This window comes from Plectropomus leopardus, chromosome 16 (genome assembly GCF_026936395.1).
Source record: "Plectropomus leopardus strain MGB_pleo_1.0 chromosome 16, ASM2693639v1, whole genome shotgun sequence".
NCBI classification, from domain to species: Eukaryota; Metazoa; Chordata; class Actinopteri; order Perciformes; family Serranidae; genus Plectropomus; species Plectropomus leopardus.
Genome location: NC_142191.1, coordinates 14,940,989 through 14,958,435, shown reverse-complemented (window position 1 = coordinate 14,958,435; position 17,447 = coordinate 14,940,989). Strand labels below are relative to the sequence as shown.

The window sequence follows — 17,447 nt, the reverse complement described above, 5'->3', positions numbered from 1 at the left end:
TATGTTTGTGTTTAGGAAGCACCGAGCACACTGGACTGAATAAATGAGAGTTGAGCTGTGACGATACAAATAGTCTCTATGTGAGTGATGAGTTCTTTTCAGTAAGAAGAGGAGTATTCTTTCATTGCAGTATTACTACTTTTAATCGAGTAAAAGATCTAAATACGTTGTCTACTACTGATCAAGCCAACCTTTTGATCTTGTCCACTAGGATGAAAAATTCTCAGATTTGATGCAATGTCTTTGTGAGTGTATTATACCAAGAAGCTGACAAGCTTCAGCTCTCTGGCTCGCAAATAAATAGAGACAGAATAGCCCAACCAAAGGCACTTCCTTTAATTGTCGCTGTGTTGTAAAACCTGTCCAAAATAACCAACTAACACCCTTAACACTGTGAAGTAGGGTATGTGTGGCCATTGTGTTTTATTATAGAGTAATTGGAGGGAGTGTAACGGGCTGATAGGTGGAGGAGACATTCTTTGAGCTTCATAACTAAAGTTCATGGCCTTTATCAAAATGTCACTGGGTAGAGTGATGGGAAATCACAGTGTGCAGCAAGATATTAAATCTTAGCTTTCTGTAAGGACTTCAAGGATGAAGGCAGCAATGACAGATGTATTCTATTATTGCTGTTTTTTTTTGTTGAACTTTTAATTTATTCAATATGAAAAAAAACTCACACATACAACATACAGCACATTGGAGATGTTTACAACCCAATCACATACTTATCTTTTTTTGTCCTTCCATGTCCATGTTCAGCATACTAAGTAAAGAAAAAGATCACAAATCAGTATTAATAATAAATATAAACCAAGGTTAAATACCATAATTAAAACAAAAAGTAAACGAGCAAGGTAAACAAAGCAATGGCAAAATAGAGACGGAGAAAAAAAAATAAACGAAGTCTCTAGATTTTTGACATTGCCCGCATTAACGGGGACCATTATTGCTATGTTTAAAGAAACATACAGAACAGTAAGGATTTTCCATGTTGTTAGATTTGATAAATCAATATATCTTATAAGTGTCCCAAACTGAAACTTTGTCACTGCAAGACAACACTTATGCATAAATGAATGAATGAAAACCTTTATTGCCCCAAAGGAAATTTGCTTTGCACAAATGAATGATAAACTAAGATAATACAGAAGGAAGAGGGATAAGTTATATTTTGTGTTTTGTTTAAAAGCACTGTAGTCAGTTAGATTTGGATATGTTGAGAGTCTTAGCCAACCACCAGACACAGAGTCTTGACAGTCTCCACTTTGTTTCCTCTTTCACCAGTAGATGGAGTTATACTCCAGGATAACTTCATAGCATGTCATCACTGGCCTAAAAGCATCAGAGAGCAGGTACACCCCAACCTGACCATTAAACATGCAGACTACACAAATATTAAAAATGAAAGGAATAAAACCCATCCACGTAAGCAAAAAAACTGCATTTTTCTGCAGAGATAATGTATGAGCCATGGTAACATATTTACATGCAAATTGCTTGTTTTCGTGTTCCATACAGTGTGCTTGCTGGGCTACAGTGCTGCTGATTATTATATTGCATACATGCACAACATCATCCTCCACATTTAAAGCAAATAAAAAAACACCCTTATGTACATTTTTCAGTTTAATGGGGATTGGTCATAAGGCACAGATTTCATGTGTGTTTTTTGCAATATTTCCAGTCAAAACCTATTTAGAGGGGGATTGAAAGAGTTAAATCTGCATATTTTTGATGTCTTAAAACCTTGGTCTACATTGGTCTACACAAATAACTTTAATTTAACATCATTTGCAAGTCTAAAAGATTCATTTTTGCTTAAGGAAAAATCAGTACTAGATTAAATGGCTTATGTAGACATCTTATTTGCAGTACATAAAATAGAGTTACTGAGCAGCATTTCTCTCTTTTGCATTATGTTGATTTTGACATGCAGGTTGACAACAAACTTTCTAATGAGATTTTAGGAAACTGCTGACTATGCATGGATGAGATTACCACACGGGCCGTCATGGTCCCAGCTCTCTGCCTGTGCAATGATTAGATAAGAAACAGATCTTAATGGGGGAAGAGTCTGGCCACTACAGGAAGATTTCCTATTGACCTGTGTGCTTTGTCTCTGCTTTCTGCTCCCCTCTGCTGCAGCAACGTCTGCTCTCCCCTCTGCTGAATGCATTTGGAGCTGAGGGGCACTGGACGGTAGAGGTCACCCCAAGCTGAGCTGCGTAAAAATGTAGGAATCAGCAGTCCGTCCCTGCTGCAGAGGAGCTAGCCAATCCCACAGTTTATAACACGGGCAAGTCAAACAGCTGATTCTGTGAATATGACTACAAAGTGGTTAGGTTATTGTATGCATTGTATGCAAGATAAAGTGATGATTTAGTTGTTACTGAGTGGGTTGAGGTCAAATTACCAAGGTAATTGATTTGCAGTAATAGTTGTGGTTGGGTAGGTAGGTAATTTGCATTGATATATGCATTTTTGTCTTGTATATGGCATATTCAGGCCATAACTTATCGTCATTTTTATTGACAACAATTAACTTGCATAGAGAATTTATTTAGTGTTTAGCTTTGCCAGGAATATCCTATAATATGCTGTTGCCTTCTTTTGAGAATGATTGAGTTTTTCACGTTCAACATTTCCTAAATCTGAATTATCAACCCTCCCCCTACATCATTTCTGGCAAAGAGTGTTTTTCCCCCTAGTGAGCATCGTGTTTACTCAGTCACTGTAGACAAACGGTACAAAGCAAAGCTTCAAAAGAGAGCATAGTCAATGCAGAGATCAAGAAACCTGGTCTTACAAATAGCTTGTGGATAGCTGTTCTGTTGTCATGTAGATTCACATCCATAAAATCACCCTCAGTCCCCTGCTGCTAATGCCACAAGCTTATTAACATAAAGCCATCCCATAAATTAATCCTAGAAGCAGATTGCACTACACTGTCGTCACAACAGATTGAATTCAACATGTACTACATCTGTGCATTTATTCAGTATCATTCATTCACCAAAATTGAGCTCAGGATCTGAAATCAATAATAATTTATCTATATTTTTCATGCCCACTCCTCCGTCTCTCACTTTGCTGAATGAGGCTCTGGCCGGAGCTGTGTAGCTCCCCTTTCAGCTCCTCTAAGAGCTCTCCTGAGATGATGATGAAAGGACTTGTCTAATGGGATTACACATCGCGATAAGTGCTCAGAGCAGAGTGGTTCATCACACCTCCCGCCTGCATTTCAGAGAGTGGCATTGATCTGCTGTGCTGTAGCATATATCGGATATAGAGTTTTGGGGAGATTTTATTGGCAGGGGTGTGTTTTGATCGACTGTTTACTTGTATCACTGATTGTCTTTCAGACTACTAAATTTATATGTCCTAACATTTTATTTTGAAAGGAAAAAAATCACTCAAGTGTTAAATTCCCATTAGGATTTTAGAGAAGTTGTTGCCCAGGTTTTGATTTGTAAATTAGAACAAATCCCTCTTAAACTCAAGCAGCAGTGGAGAAGATGGAAACGATGATGTCATGAGATAAATCCTGGAGCGGCTCAATAAGCAGAGCAACCCACAGCAAACTGGGAGAGCACACTAAGATACAAGGACATTTTCTGAGTCACAGCTGGAAGCCCAGCATCCAAATAAAACTTTTTTTATGCTTTACTTAAATACTTTATCCTCATCAGCTTAGTACAAGAGTTACATCATTATTGGGTTCATCCATCATACTTTTCTAGTTTTAGTCCTTCAAGTAATAAAGATAAAATAACTGTATTAAGATATAATCAAAAAATGAAAGAAAAAAAGGAAAGTACATCTCAGAGAAACTCAGTAGGAATTTACAAGATAACCAAACATAAATAATAGCTAAATAACCATACATATTCGTACATTGATGTACATATATAATGTATACATCCACCAATCTACACTTACCCGAAAACATTAATTTCCTCAATTGCCACCATGATTTCAATTTCCATAGCATAGCCATTTAGCCCATCTTGTTTCAAAACATTTAACACTGACCTAATTTTTGTAAGTCTTGCCATGCTTTGAATTTGTCTCTACTGGTTTGTTCTATAATAGTTATTTGTTATCTGTTGTATTTAGGCTTTCCTTTTGTGTACAATTTCTTGTGACTTTTCAAGGAGTTATCATGTTTTGCTCCAATTACCCAGTCATATAGAAGTAATATTTTTGTCGTTTTTGTTTAAAAAAAATTATCAGTGCAAAACATAAACAAACAATGAACATACTGCTGGTTTACAGGTCACCTTTTTTTTCACTCCAAGCCTAACCTTCCACCAACAACAGCACCCCGCATTACAAGAGAAGGTTATAATTAAATTAATTCATTAATTAAAAGGGGACCCCTTTGAAAGCCAAAACAATATTACTAACAATAGGGTGAGCAAGAAGGTGACCAGGAAAAATTGATAAAGCAGTCTCTAATAAATTTGAAGCAACCCAACAAAGTGTCACCTGAAATCATCAGTTTAAGTCCTTAAACTCTGATTTGGCAACAGGAACATTATAATGTCTATTCTGTTTCAGGGTGGATTTTTACCTTTAACATAGGGTGAGAAGTGTGTTGCTGCCATCAGAGGTGAGGTTTGCTGCAGCTAATTCTGTCCTATTCTTCCTTTGTTGTGTCCCTCTGTCACTTGCTGGGAAACACTTTCTCTCCCACGCTCCCAAACACAACACACAGCAGCACCAGTTGGCATTATAAGATACCTGGCATGCTATTGGTCCTGATGTCTCAGTGAGAAGGAAGAGCCATCCCCTTTGATTGGACAGCAGGTGGCAGTGCATGCAGACCAGGAAGCTGTGTTGTCTGCAGAAGTGAAAGGCATACTGTATGTGATTGCTCGCATACACACATACTGTATGCACTTACATCATCATCAGAGGGAGGAGCTTCCATCAGTGTGAGGATTGCAGCCTGCCACTGCAACAGGGATGACTTGGAAAGAGAAATACAGCAACATGAACGTCATTCAGCCTTGATAGCCTGCAGTCAGTGTTAAAACACAAAACTACTGCAGTCCAATCTGAGGACTTGTCACAGCATGAGAGCCCTGCCAGGGTGACGCACTGGAGTTGGGACGTGACTTCAGTGACCTCAGGATAGCAGCATGGCATCACCCAGGCACTACGGACAAACTGCTCGGGATATTGCCAATGTGATGCAGAAGCTGCAAGGTAGGTGTAAAATGCTTACTCACTGACACTGCTCCACTTTGGTTTGCAGCGTTTTTAGAGGTGACCTAGTGCTTGGCATGACACAGCAAAACAATATGAGCTAGAGACACTTACAATTACTTAAAAAAATGTCTTATATGCATCTTATCATTTATAACCTTGTAATTTTTATCTGTGGAGTGTCGTTGTTGTAGTTATGTGTAGTTATGTGTGTAAATGTTTGGCATGGGAAGGACATACCTGAATTAGATATGTGGTGTCAGAGCATGCAATGCTCAAAAACACAGCACAGTTATAGATTATAATCAGTTACGATTTGTCTAACAGTCAGTTGCTATCAGTGCTTAAGTTGCTTGACTTTCGGTGGAGTTTTTTCCTCATGATAAGAGAATATAGATGGAGATGAAGATGCATGAAGCTGTTAGTCTGTGCATATAATTATGCAGTATGGCAGATTCAGTGGCATAAAAATCAATTAAAAAAATGTATGTGGGAAGAAGAATAATTATTACATTGGTCTTGCACCTACTGGCTGTGTTTTCGTGTGCACATGCTTGCTGCGTGTTTGCCGTGTGTGCATGCTTGCATGTGCACAAATCAAGAGCAGTATGTGCACGCGTGTGTTTCTGTATGTGGATAGACCGGGAAGCAGACAATAGAAAAGCTAATCCCCAAGAAGCTGACAGGATGAAGTCATGTCCTCAGTCTGCTGTAGATATAGCTCACTGTGGCAATAACACTGGTGTGAATTGCAGCAATATGTGTATTTTATTTAACCGTTGGCACATTCAAATTATCCATCCTGACTCTCTAATCTTATCTCACCTCTCCTCTAACTGAACTTTCAATTGTGCGCTGTACTTGCAGCAGATATCAGCGTTTATTTAGTCTTTTCCCCATCCTAGAAATCAAATAGTGCGGTTGTATCTTTTATGAACTATAACTATTTCACAACTGTTAATTGTGAAGCAGTGTATTTCTGTGAGTCACACGTCCCTCCCTCACTGAAAGGATCAGATTGATGACACTCGCAAAGTAGCAGGACAGTCAGGTGACACCAGAGCTGAGAGCCAATATGGCTGCTCCCTGTGTGGCTTCTGAGGTGGCAGTTTCTGTGAAAGCTGAGAACAGCATCAGCAGAGCCACGTGGCTCCGCTGCATCACTGTGTGCAGGTGTGGGTGCACACTTTGAATCCCGATTGTGCTCCGATTGATCTAATTTTAGAAGCCTCTCCTTAAGATATCTCTGCAGTGCAGCGACAGATTGATGTAATGATACATATTTTTGGGGAATCAGACATTTTATCACATTGCAGTGGTGTAAAATCTTTCTATTATTGATGTACGAAGAGAAATTCACTACCCAAAAAAAATCATCCCTGTTTTGTGAAGCTGTATAATATATAATCTACACTGAAAAAAGATTATAGTGAAAATGTAGCTTTAAGGGAGGCCATTTATTCTCTTGTAAAGGAATACTTTAACCTAAAAAAATTATCATTTGTATGTTATTCACCCCGTGTTTCGTTGAACCTGTGAAGAAAACAATTTTTTTTCTCACACACCTCTGGTGAACGAAGAATCCAAAAACAGGAAACTCTTGATGAGTTGAAGCAAAAGGGGTCTGCGTTTACAGCAAAACTAAATCAATACATCCATTCACAAACTCAAACAACTCGTGCAGTATAATCCAAGTCTCATTTAGCTGGTCATATGCTTAGTACTTCCCAGACACATGCATTTTGGCTTATAAAACTGAACCGAAAGTGAAACTTTTCTATGCACTCTTCAAAGACAATCTCCATTGATAAAAACAGCCATTTTACTTTGCTGCACACAGGTGTGGAAAAAACAAAGGTTTCATCACTAAGGCAACATAATGTGGTGTGAGTAATTGATTTACAAATGATCATTTTGTGGGTGAAGTTTAAATGTGACTCCTGAAGGTATCTACATGCAGCGGACTCCTTTATGGCTATATATTATCTGTAACACCTGGTAAGTTTACAAAGATATGTGACCTTTTTTGTGTGCAGATAAAATATTATACAGCTTCCCAAGTTTGTAAATGGATCTTTTAATTTAGTTTTTCTTTTTTTTTAATGTGGGTGCCTTTACTACAATTCACAGAGGATTTTCTCAGTTTTTGGATTCTCAGTTCATCGTGGAGGGGTGCGAAAAAAAACAGTTTCCTTAACAAATGGGATGTAACAGTAATTTATATACAAATGATCATTTTATGGCTGATGTATTCCTTCATTTAATACCACAAGGCAGTAAACGAGAAGATGTAAATACTGCCACTTTGTCCAAAGTGTTGCTTACTTCAGAAATACTCTTGTGACATGGTTCTGCATGTTGGGGGTGTGTCCACATTATCTAATTACACCAAACATCCTGCACTAACAGTTGCTTTGTTGATGATGTCTCGTGGCATGTAAACATTTCAGTTAAGACTGCTCTTGTTGCTGTGGTTATTCTTACAGATGAATGGACAAGTGCCTTAACATAGTCACAGAGATGCTTAGACAGTGTAGATGGCTGCTGAATTACTTGAGGTGTCTCCTGCTGGTGGACTTGCTGCCCTTTGGTGTGCATGAATCATGAATCCCTCTTTATGTTCTGTTCTCTCTCAGGGTGCGTGATCACATTAGCGTATTTACAGGGGGGCAAGTCGAATCTAATTTGACATTTTATTTGATGTGTACTGGTTGGCATCCATCTCCTGGGAGATGAGAGCTGAACCTGTGATGATATCATCCAGACATTTTGTAAGAATCAAAGAGGAGCACTTATGTGTTTATTAGTGTGAACATAAAACAACTCATAGCATAAAGAGAACATACCATAACCTAAGCATGTGTGCCTCGTCTTTGGTGTCTTGCAGTGTTTCTATAGGTAGTCCTGGGCTTGGTCCCAAATGACGGCGCTAAATGAAATCAATGTTGCCTTTGTTCAGGGGGGCTTGCTTTTCATTTCTCAAGGTTGCAGTAATCGTGGCTCTCCAGCATCATAAGCATTCAGAAATTTTCTTTATTGATGTGTTTTGTTCACGTTATGGGAGAAACTTGATTGCTATCTAATTTCTCACCACCTGAGAGTTAAATATAGGTAATCTAATGTCATTTGTGTATCTTTTAAAGCCTGATTAGATTAACATATTTTAGTCCTCCTCTCAAGGGAGGACAATGTTCTAAATTAGCCACGTTCCACAAAATCACCAGATACCATGAAATGAACTATACTCCCCTCAGGCTCAATTTGGAAGCTGTTAGTAACCACTCAGTGAAACATCAAAACAGTCAAAACTTTTGCCCTAGTTTTGGGTCTGTGTTTTTCTCCTTTCAACCATCTCTTTTGGTGTACCTCTCTGTTGCAGTGAAAAAACAGCAATTAGTGACACCATATGGCAGAGAACGGCGAGTCCGCTTTGAACACCTCCCAGCTTGAACTCCTCCATATGCTGAGGAATTTGCCGTGTTTGTTGTCTCTCATTAATGAGAAAAGCGATGCACTGTTTTTCCTATTTCAATTTCTCACCTGTTTTCTCCGTCATGGGCGGCAGAGGCGTGCATCCCCGCCTACGCCTCTGGGTTTTGCCGTCTGCTGGCCTATCAAGCGGACAAGTTTGCTAAGTCTCATTGTGTCAGGAGCACCTGGTTGATTTTGCTATGTATAGGCTGTGTGTAATCCTGTACTGGCAATTTGCTTGTGATCAGATAATACTGATGGAGATTGCAGCAGACCCAGTTTCACGATCAGTTTGGGTTTTGCGGTTATGCTGAGGGCAGTCACAGCATTTGGCGAAATGCTGCAGTATTTTTTCGTGTATACATATGATTTTATTAATGAGTTTTAACAATATAATGCTCTTCTATTCTGATTCTGTGTGCTTCTGCTCCTATTAAAAGCTTTTTTTCAATTCAGCTTCATTGAAAAGACAAAGTTACAGAATAACACAAAGTCAAACATAGAGAGTCAAAGCGACAGACTGAAAATGAACAATGAAGACAATAAATCAGTAAACCAAAAAGAAAGCATTTTAAAATCATGTAGAAGACAAATTACCAAACAGGTTATCACGATGAATGGTCCAAATACATTTCTTGTGAATTACATGTCCAAGAGACTTCATTTAACTAAAAACAAATATCAAAGAAAATTTTTAAATGGGGATGATTTCACGTATATAGATTTGTCTATGTGAAATTTTAGGAAATTCTGCAGTATTGTTTAGTTTTTATAAGCATCTGATGTCAGTCTGGTTAAGGATGATACAAATCAAAAATGGTGAAGACAAGAGTAAAGGTCAAAGGCAGCAGAGGTCTGCATGTCTGGAAGAAATGAGTGCCACACTGAGTGTATCAGATGGATGAAACAGGGAAGAGAGAGAAAAGCAAGAAAATGAGACTGGACAAGCAGAGGGGAGAGAGAGAGCCCACACACCAGTTTTTAAGCTCCTGATTGCTGGTGGGACTGGCATGGATCCTCAGGTTGGCACAGTGCCAGGGTGACATCCTGTTGCCAGGGGCGACATTATGGTTCGACCGCAGCCAAAGAAGGACCAAGCAGACGGTCACCTTGAGCCATGCCAGCCTCCTGTTTAGTTCTGACACCACCATTTATCGTCTGCGGCTCCGGATACCACAGCTTTTCACACACACATATGTGCCCACGCTCGCGCACAGACACCGAAACAAACACACTGTGTTAAAAATAGCTGCAGTGCACCCCCCCCCCCAATCACACCACTGGGAGTCAGCAGTTTAGCTGAGTGGTTAAACAGACTCAGAGCGAGTCTTCAAGGCTGCCCAACATGAAGCCATTACTCTGTTGTATCCTCAGAACTGAGGCAGTAAGGCCAGTGTGTGACAGAGCTGCAGCATAAGATATTATATATTCTGCTGCTTCTTCTTCTTGTCTTTCCAGATTGTGTTTATGACTCGTTGCCATAGCGGCAGTCGCATGACAGCCAGCACAGGCTTTTTTTTCTTCGCCCTGTGGGCTTATTGGCCATGTCTTGTTCAGCTTCTGCTTCTGTAACAGGACATTATGTTTGATAAAATGGTGTGTGTGTGTGTGTGTGTGTGTGTGTTCTAAGAGGTATTTAGTATGTCAAGTCCATGGTAGTTTCTCCGTTACAGCCTCTATTGCAGATCAGATTGTTATCTATTTGACCTGACAGTCAGTGAGGGTTTGAGAGACATATCACAAGATTAGGTCACTGAGGGTCCCACCTATACAATATGGAGGGTGAACCCACCTTCATCTAATCTAAACCCTTCTGTCAAAGATCACACCTTCATGAAGGTCAAAATGTGTTTGAAAAATGTTAGTTCAGCAAAGCAAAATGTCAAACATGAGCATCTTTTTTTTAAAACGATTGAAAACAGGAGGAAAGAAAATGACACTTGATTATTTTTCTCTCTCTTTTTTTTAAATAGGAGTATTTCACTGCTCGAAAGATGGTCTTTTCATAAAAGTGGACTGTATATGCAGTAGAAAGATACAAATAGTGTGTCATGACAGGAGAAAAGAGAAAAATGGCTGTGATGTTCACTTTGGCTCAAGAGTGAGGAAACTACCAGAATGCTCTGTGCGGACTGGTGCAATAAATGCTCCTGCTGGTGGATGACTAAATTGGAGGAGGTCCATTAAAGCCCCCAGGAACAGTGCTGGGCCTTGAAGCCAAATTTACATAGTGGCCAAACATGGAATTACAGCGTTGGGGTTCGGCACATGATGCCATGGGGTCCAAAAAGACTTTTTTCCCCATAGCCTTATTAGTGTATACATATTCTTGAGCATCAAACTCCCATGAAAATACTCATTTCATTGTCATGATATGACCCATTTGGTCCAATGAGATTTCAAAAGTCTACAAGAACTGCACATTTAAATAACTATACCTTTTAAATTTGCAGAGCGCTAAGCTGGAAGTTGGCGTAGTTAGTTTTTAGCTTCATGTGCCACTGAGCAACTTTCATAGGAATGAATGGGGCCCCACCTCCAAAGCTGTATCCACTGCTCTTTATATAAACACCGTTTGACACAATAAATAATATGGCGGCTGGCTGATAACAAATGATACTGAATAAAAGTTAAACAGTAAGCTAAAATATGTTTCATTCACTTTTTTAGTCAGAATTTGGCAGTGTAGTAACAGAATCTTGGTTTATAGTTGATCAGCACTGCCTAGTCTTACACAGTTTTTTCAACCAATACAGGAAACAGTATGGCGTCCCCTTCTTGTTCACAAATTCTCATATTACAGCAAAACAGTGCACTAAAATATGTTTCTGAAATCATTTTAGTCGTGAAATAAGCAATTCAGTTACTGAATCTGTTTTTTTCAATCGTCACTGTCTAGTTTTATTGTTAGATCTGAGTTTGGTTTGAGTTTTAGAGAGAGAGAGAGAGGAGTGGATTCTCTCTTGATCTACACTTTTATTCTCTGCACCTGTGCTGATAGACGCACTAAAATGTGAAAGTACAATTTGTAGTGCGAGCAACAGCCTCAGACACAGCTCAGATCTCCTAGATGACACAAAACGCGTCATCTGGCAGATTTAAGCTGTCAGATGAGCAGAGAGATCTGGGCACATGTAAGATAAAGAGAGGTTTACCACAGCTCATTTACTCACAGTTCCCACATTGTTATGACAACACAGCTGGCTGAAATTCTGCAGTGTCCCTTAAAGAAATGACACCCCCTTTTGGTATTTCTGTGAAGTGTTTCTGCCAAATTTGATGTCTGTTGCTTTAGCTGAACTTCACAGGGTAGATTGCCTAAAATATTATGCAACACAAACATCATTTAATGAAACTGGCCACACAAAGATCCTTACAGATGTCCACCCAGCGTGGACCATTACATTCAATGCGGAGCACGGTTACAGCTTTGAGCCTCACTGATCTCATGATACAGTTCCTTCAGCTTTTCTAAAACGTCTCTGATTCTGTCTGTCAGATTGAGGCATCAGATAGTTTTGATGGACGTACGGAACAATGTCCTCCTCACAGATAAAATCCTCACACCTCAGCCTGTGACCTCAAGGCACATTCAGCCTCCGTCTGTAATACTTCGAGTCTCATGCATGCTCTTATCTTTCACCCACAGACACCTCTGTCCCTTTTTTTCACCTGTCACAATGTGATAGGATGGTGGAAAATTCAGCCTCTGGCGGGCCATTTAGTACTGGAAGGTTTTTAAATAGAGGTCAGATGGTGACCTCTGAGAGGTCAGCTGGCCGGTTAATGTGATGATTTCAGCATACCTGAGTTAGTAGTAAAAATAACTCATTCCCAGCTTTTATGTTAATCTGCTTGGAGCACCAGATGGTTTGGGTTTATCACAGCAGTAGATATTTTCATATAATCTGTCTCATTGAAAACAGCATTGACATTCAAAGTACGCCTCAGTTAGCCTGAATTGTATTATCCTTTTTATAAAAGGAAACATATCTTGTACACATATCTCTACTCAATCAGGTACTTTCTCTGCTCATGTAGTGTCATTGTTTACTCTTGGATTGAGTCACCATGTTCCTGGAGGGAGGGAGTCCGTGATCCCTTTTCATTTACCATCAATGCAAAACAAAGCCATGGAGATGCTGTATCTCCAGAATGCTGTTTCCTGTTGTGTTGCAGGCTGACATCTGTCCCCTTGGGCCCTTTCTTGCTCTGAGGCTTCCTGCTGCATACACAAACACAACCTGCCACCTGACACAACAAACCCTGTTTTGCTGCTTTTAATAATTCAAGAATGTTCGGTGAGAAAAAGTGTGCATTCAGGCAACGTTTAAGGAATTTGAAGGAAATGAATAATGCCTCAACAGAATAGGATTACTAACTGGACAGGTGGTTGTTGTTAGAGTAAAACAAAAGGCATGCATCTGCTGGCTGCAAAAAGAAATAAAACAGAAAATGGACTCAGTTGGATAAAAGTAAATACACTCAAGTGGTTGTGTGCGACAGGATTTTGTAGATGATTCTGGCTCTGCTCCACTCAGTATTTTTTTTTTCTCAAAGCAAAGACGGGACTTATAACTGAATTTACTGCTTTGGCCACAGTGATTTATTTAGTGCGCTGACGCCAGTCCTTTCCCTTTACTCGTCCCTGTAATGTGTGGCGGGCCACTGAACCTGGATAAAGAGCTTAGACTGTCTGACCCACTCCTGCACTCCCACACACACACACACACATACACACACACACACAGACTCACACACACACAAAATCATCACCCACACAATCATAGAGAGAGCACCAGAGAAACATCAAGCTGAAATATTTTTTCAAAGCCAAATTGAGTCTTTCTAATGCTCTTAGTGCCACTGAGTGGCGTTTTGATATGACCCCTGGTGCTCCTGGGGAATAGATGCTTTGTATCAGACGCATTTTCATTATGTTTGTGTATGGTGTTAAAATGTGGTTTTGTTCAGCAGAATGTATTCACCTGATAAAAGTGCTCCTGAAAAGTAGGAGGAAAATGTTTAGCTCAAATCCAATAATGCACAATGTAACACTGTTTTGCCACAGGAAATTATTTGGCTTTCTGCAGCATCCGTATCAGAAATAAATCTAATTAACTGTTTAAAATGATATTCAATTTTCACCTTAGGTGATGATAGTTTTTCAAATGGATTTATTCAAACTAGGGATGTACAATTAAACACAATATTATTTACATCACAATATGGTCAAGTATTTTTGAAAACGCAAAGGCTACAATTTTTGATAAAGGTAAAATGTGTTTCATCATAGCATTATAAAAGAAGCGTTGTTGGTATACAGAGATGCCCGTGCCTGCAGTCAGACATAAGGGGACATGCTTGTTTGTTTCAGACCCCAGCAAAATCAATTATAATTTTTAGATTTTTTCAGTGTAAATGAAATGCAAAAATTCCCTCTAAAATTGCACCTCATGAAACAATACATGTCAAAATAATTGTAATATGATTTTATTTACATATTGAGCAGCATTAGTTCAAAGCCACTGTTAAATTTTTAATTTTATAATTTTTTTAACAATTACATTATAAATGCTTTTTTTTATTCACTGGCATGCTCATCTGCTTCATTGCTGTGTGTGTGTATGTGTGTGTGTGTGCGTGTCAGTACTGCAGGTGCTGAAATAGCTGAAATTACTGTATCAGTGGCCTGGCTTTAATGAACACTGTGATATTTGGACATTTTTGTTACCAACAAAGTGCCTTCTCTGCACATCTGGCGCTGAAAAGGGAGTGATGGTGCTTGAAAGAGGAAAGGGGTTGTTTTGATAATCACTTTGACTTGTTCCCCCCTTCTTACTCTCTTTAATGCGGTGTCATTATTACTGAAATGTAATTAGCTATGCTAATGGGTTGGCATTTGGACTTCCGTCTCAGCACTTATGCTGGGACTGGTAAAAATGTGCTGTAAATGAAGTGGGGTTGCGAATAGAGAGGCTGAATGGGCACGTGAGGGTTGAGTGGACGTGCTGAGGGTGTGATAGAGGGTGTTATTGAGTGTAAGGGCTAAAGTGCTCTGGCGGAAGTGCAGAGAAGGGTTTTTTAAATTAGGAATTGTTGGTGGTGAAAGAGAAGAGCTGGAATCAGGAAGTGGATAAAGAAGCTGTTGGGAGGAGAAGAGGAGCAGAAAAGCCACCAAAACCTGTTAAATGATTTTGTGTGTCAGTGTGGTGGCTTGTGTGTGTGTGTGTGTGTGTGTGTGTGTGTGTGTGTGTGTGTGTTGGATATGTGCTTGATGTGTGTTTGAGTATGGAGCAATTACAGGTTACCTCTCTAGTACACAACAAGGCATCCCTTTAGTGCATGATAGCTTTAACAGGCATGTTCCATTAATATACTGCAGAAGAAGATGCATTAGAGAAATCTAACAGCAGCATAGTATCAACACTGCCATTAAGACTCTTACTAGAGCTGTTCAATCTTCCATGGTACTGTTCTTTGAATTTATATATCCACCAGCTTGAATTGTATTAAGATGATATAATTAAATTAATGCATTACTAAATTAATTCTTGACAGCAGAGTGTGTAACCTTCTGCAGGAGCGCCTGTCTGATCTGACCAAACGTAATCATGGCTGGTGAGTTGTGGAGTCATTAATAGATTAACAGAGATCAGAGATGCTCAAGTGCAGAGCAGGGTCATCCGGGAGGCTGTATTTTAAAAGCTGAGCTTATGCTGAGCTTATTCATTTTTTCAGCCCCATTTGTCCTGTGCTATACTGTACTTTTGCACTTGCAAAGGGAACTTTACAAGCTCAAAGCCTGTCCACTAGGTGGCGCTGTGTGTCTATACACTCCTCATAAGGCTAAATAAGAATTCTTGGCTGCTCAGAAAGAAAACCCAAATATCCTTGGGGTGAATAGATTACAATATGAGCAGAAGCAGCGTTACTCCGCCCTCCAGGAGACCGTATGTTTTTCTTTTAATGGCTGAAAAGAGGCTGTTCCTCCTCTCCTCAGGAAGCCTCACACCCCGCAGACATACCTGTGTGAGCGCCGGGCGCTGACCCACGTCCAACCTCCACAACCTCAGAGAGGGATCTGGTGTTTTGTAGGGCTGCCAGGGGCGCCATTAGGGATCCAGACCAGCTGAGGTTCAGTCTGTTTTAACCCTCAAACCCCCCCCACCTCTCCTCTTTCTCATTTGAAACACTCCTGAGATCTGCAGCCTAAAGGAGTCTGTGGGTTTATTCTTGCACATACAGTAGACGGGAAAACGATTCTGTTTCCATTCAGCTTATTTTACTCTGTGTGCTTGTGTGTGTGTGTGTGTGTGTGTGTGTGTGTGTGTGTGTGTGTGTGCGCGTATATGCACCTGCTCGCCCTGCATTTCTTCAAACTCCCATGGTGAAGCCTAATAAGTCCCATGAATCCTCACCATCTTGTTTTGATTTTGTCCCGGGGTTGTTTTTCTAAACAGTTTAGCTCTCCAGGGAAGTTCACCGCTCTCACTCTCTGCTGCTAACTGGAAGAATTCTTAAAAACATACCAACAAAAACAGAAATGTTGTGTTTTTATACACTATTTTTGAACCACTATGTCTATAATTGGTCTTCATTTACTGTAGTTTCCTTGAAAATGTACTGCGTTCATTGCCAGGCTAAAAGGATTCTCATTGACAGGTTCAGCACCTTGGATAGTTCCTTCACACTTCTGAATTGAGGTGTAGCTCCTCAGGAATGATTTATTAGACACCAAAACACTTTTAAGTTGGAGGAGAGATTGTTATGAATGGAAACAAATTATACATGAGCTCATTAGTCAATAGTCTGTTACATTATTTATTTACATCATTGATATTGTGTGGGCTGCACAAACAGCGTAACGTAAAGAACAATAGATTTTTGCCTTTTTGACTGGCTGTAGTTTGCAGTTATATTATTGAGTCAGGACTGTGAGTGCAGTGTGAATGTCTCACTGGACTCTGCTATTTACTGCCGTAAAATTATGTTTTTATAGTCCAGGGTGTGCAAGTAAAGGCAATGTATATGTAAATATGAAAAATAGGACTGCACAAATATTTGTTTGAACTCTTACTCCCAGTATATCTATATTACCTGTCCACACATACTCATGCACATACACAGTAATAATAGTGTATATACAGACATGTGAAACGGACACTTATTTCCAATACAGGTCCGTGAGATAGGCTTGTGATGGCACTGTGACGGCCAGTTTCAGGGCTGTTAAAGGAAGGAGTGTCAGCAGTGTGATTATCAGCAGACAGATAGCGGATGACAGCTGCCATTGGTTATTGATGACTTTCATAATTAAAATCCCTTATGGGGGGAACCCAAAGAACAAAAGGGAAAATCACACAAATGATGAATGGTCCTTTCATCTTTAAGGCTGATATAAGACCCACCAGGCTATTCTGCATGAATATTGCTTTCCTGAAAACTCTCTGAATATGGTTTCAAAGAAGAGCCCAGTGTTTTTAATATTGCCAGACCTTGTGTGTGTGTGTGTGTGTGTGTGTGTGTGTGTGTGTGTGTGTGTGTGCGTGTGTGTTAGAGAATATGAGAGAAAAAATATGGGGAAAATATACAGAATAAGAGAGAATATAGTTTAGACAGAAACATAACTAGAAATCTATGAAAAAGAGAAGAGGTCAGTATACTGCAACACCAGTATTTTCTGCTGTAATTTTACTGCAGCAGTGGAGGGGGTTGGAATAATTTTGGCTCCATAACACAGGCTTGCTGCTGATCCAGTT

The 17,447-nt window shown here is 39.7% G+C and overlaps 1 protein-coding gene across 1 annotated transcript in view; it reads left to right on the top strand.

Moving 5' to 3' along the window:
* Nucleotides 1-4,933: 4,933 nt before the first annotated feature.
* Nucleotides 4,934-17,447, top strand: part of syne1a (spectrin repeat containing, nuclear envelope 1a) — a 197,484-nt gene continuing 184,970 nt past the window's right edge. The window contains exon 1 of the mRNA XM_088089591.1: nucleotides 4,934-5,214. Coding sequence (XP_087945717.1) covers nucleotides 5,148-5,214 — 67 coding nt within the window. The 5' untranslated portion in view covers nucleotides 4,934-5,147. The remainder of the gene's footprint in view (nucleotides 5,215-17,447) is intronic.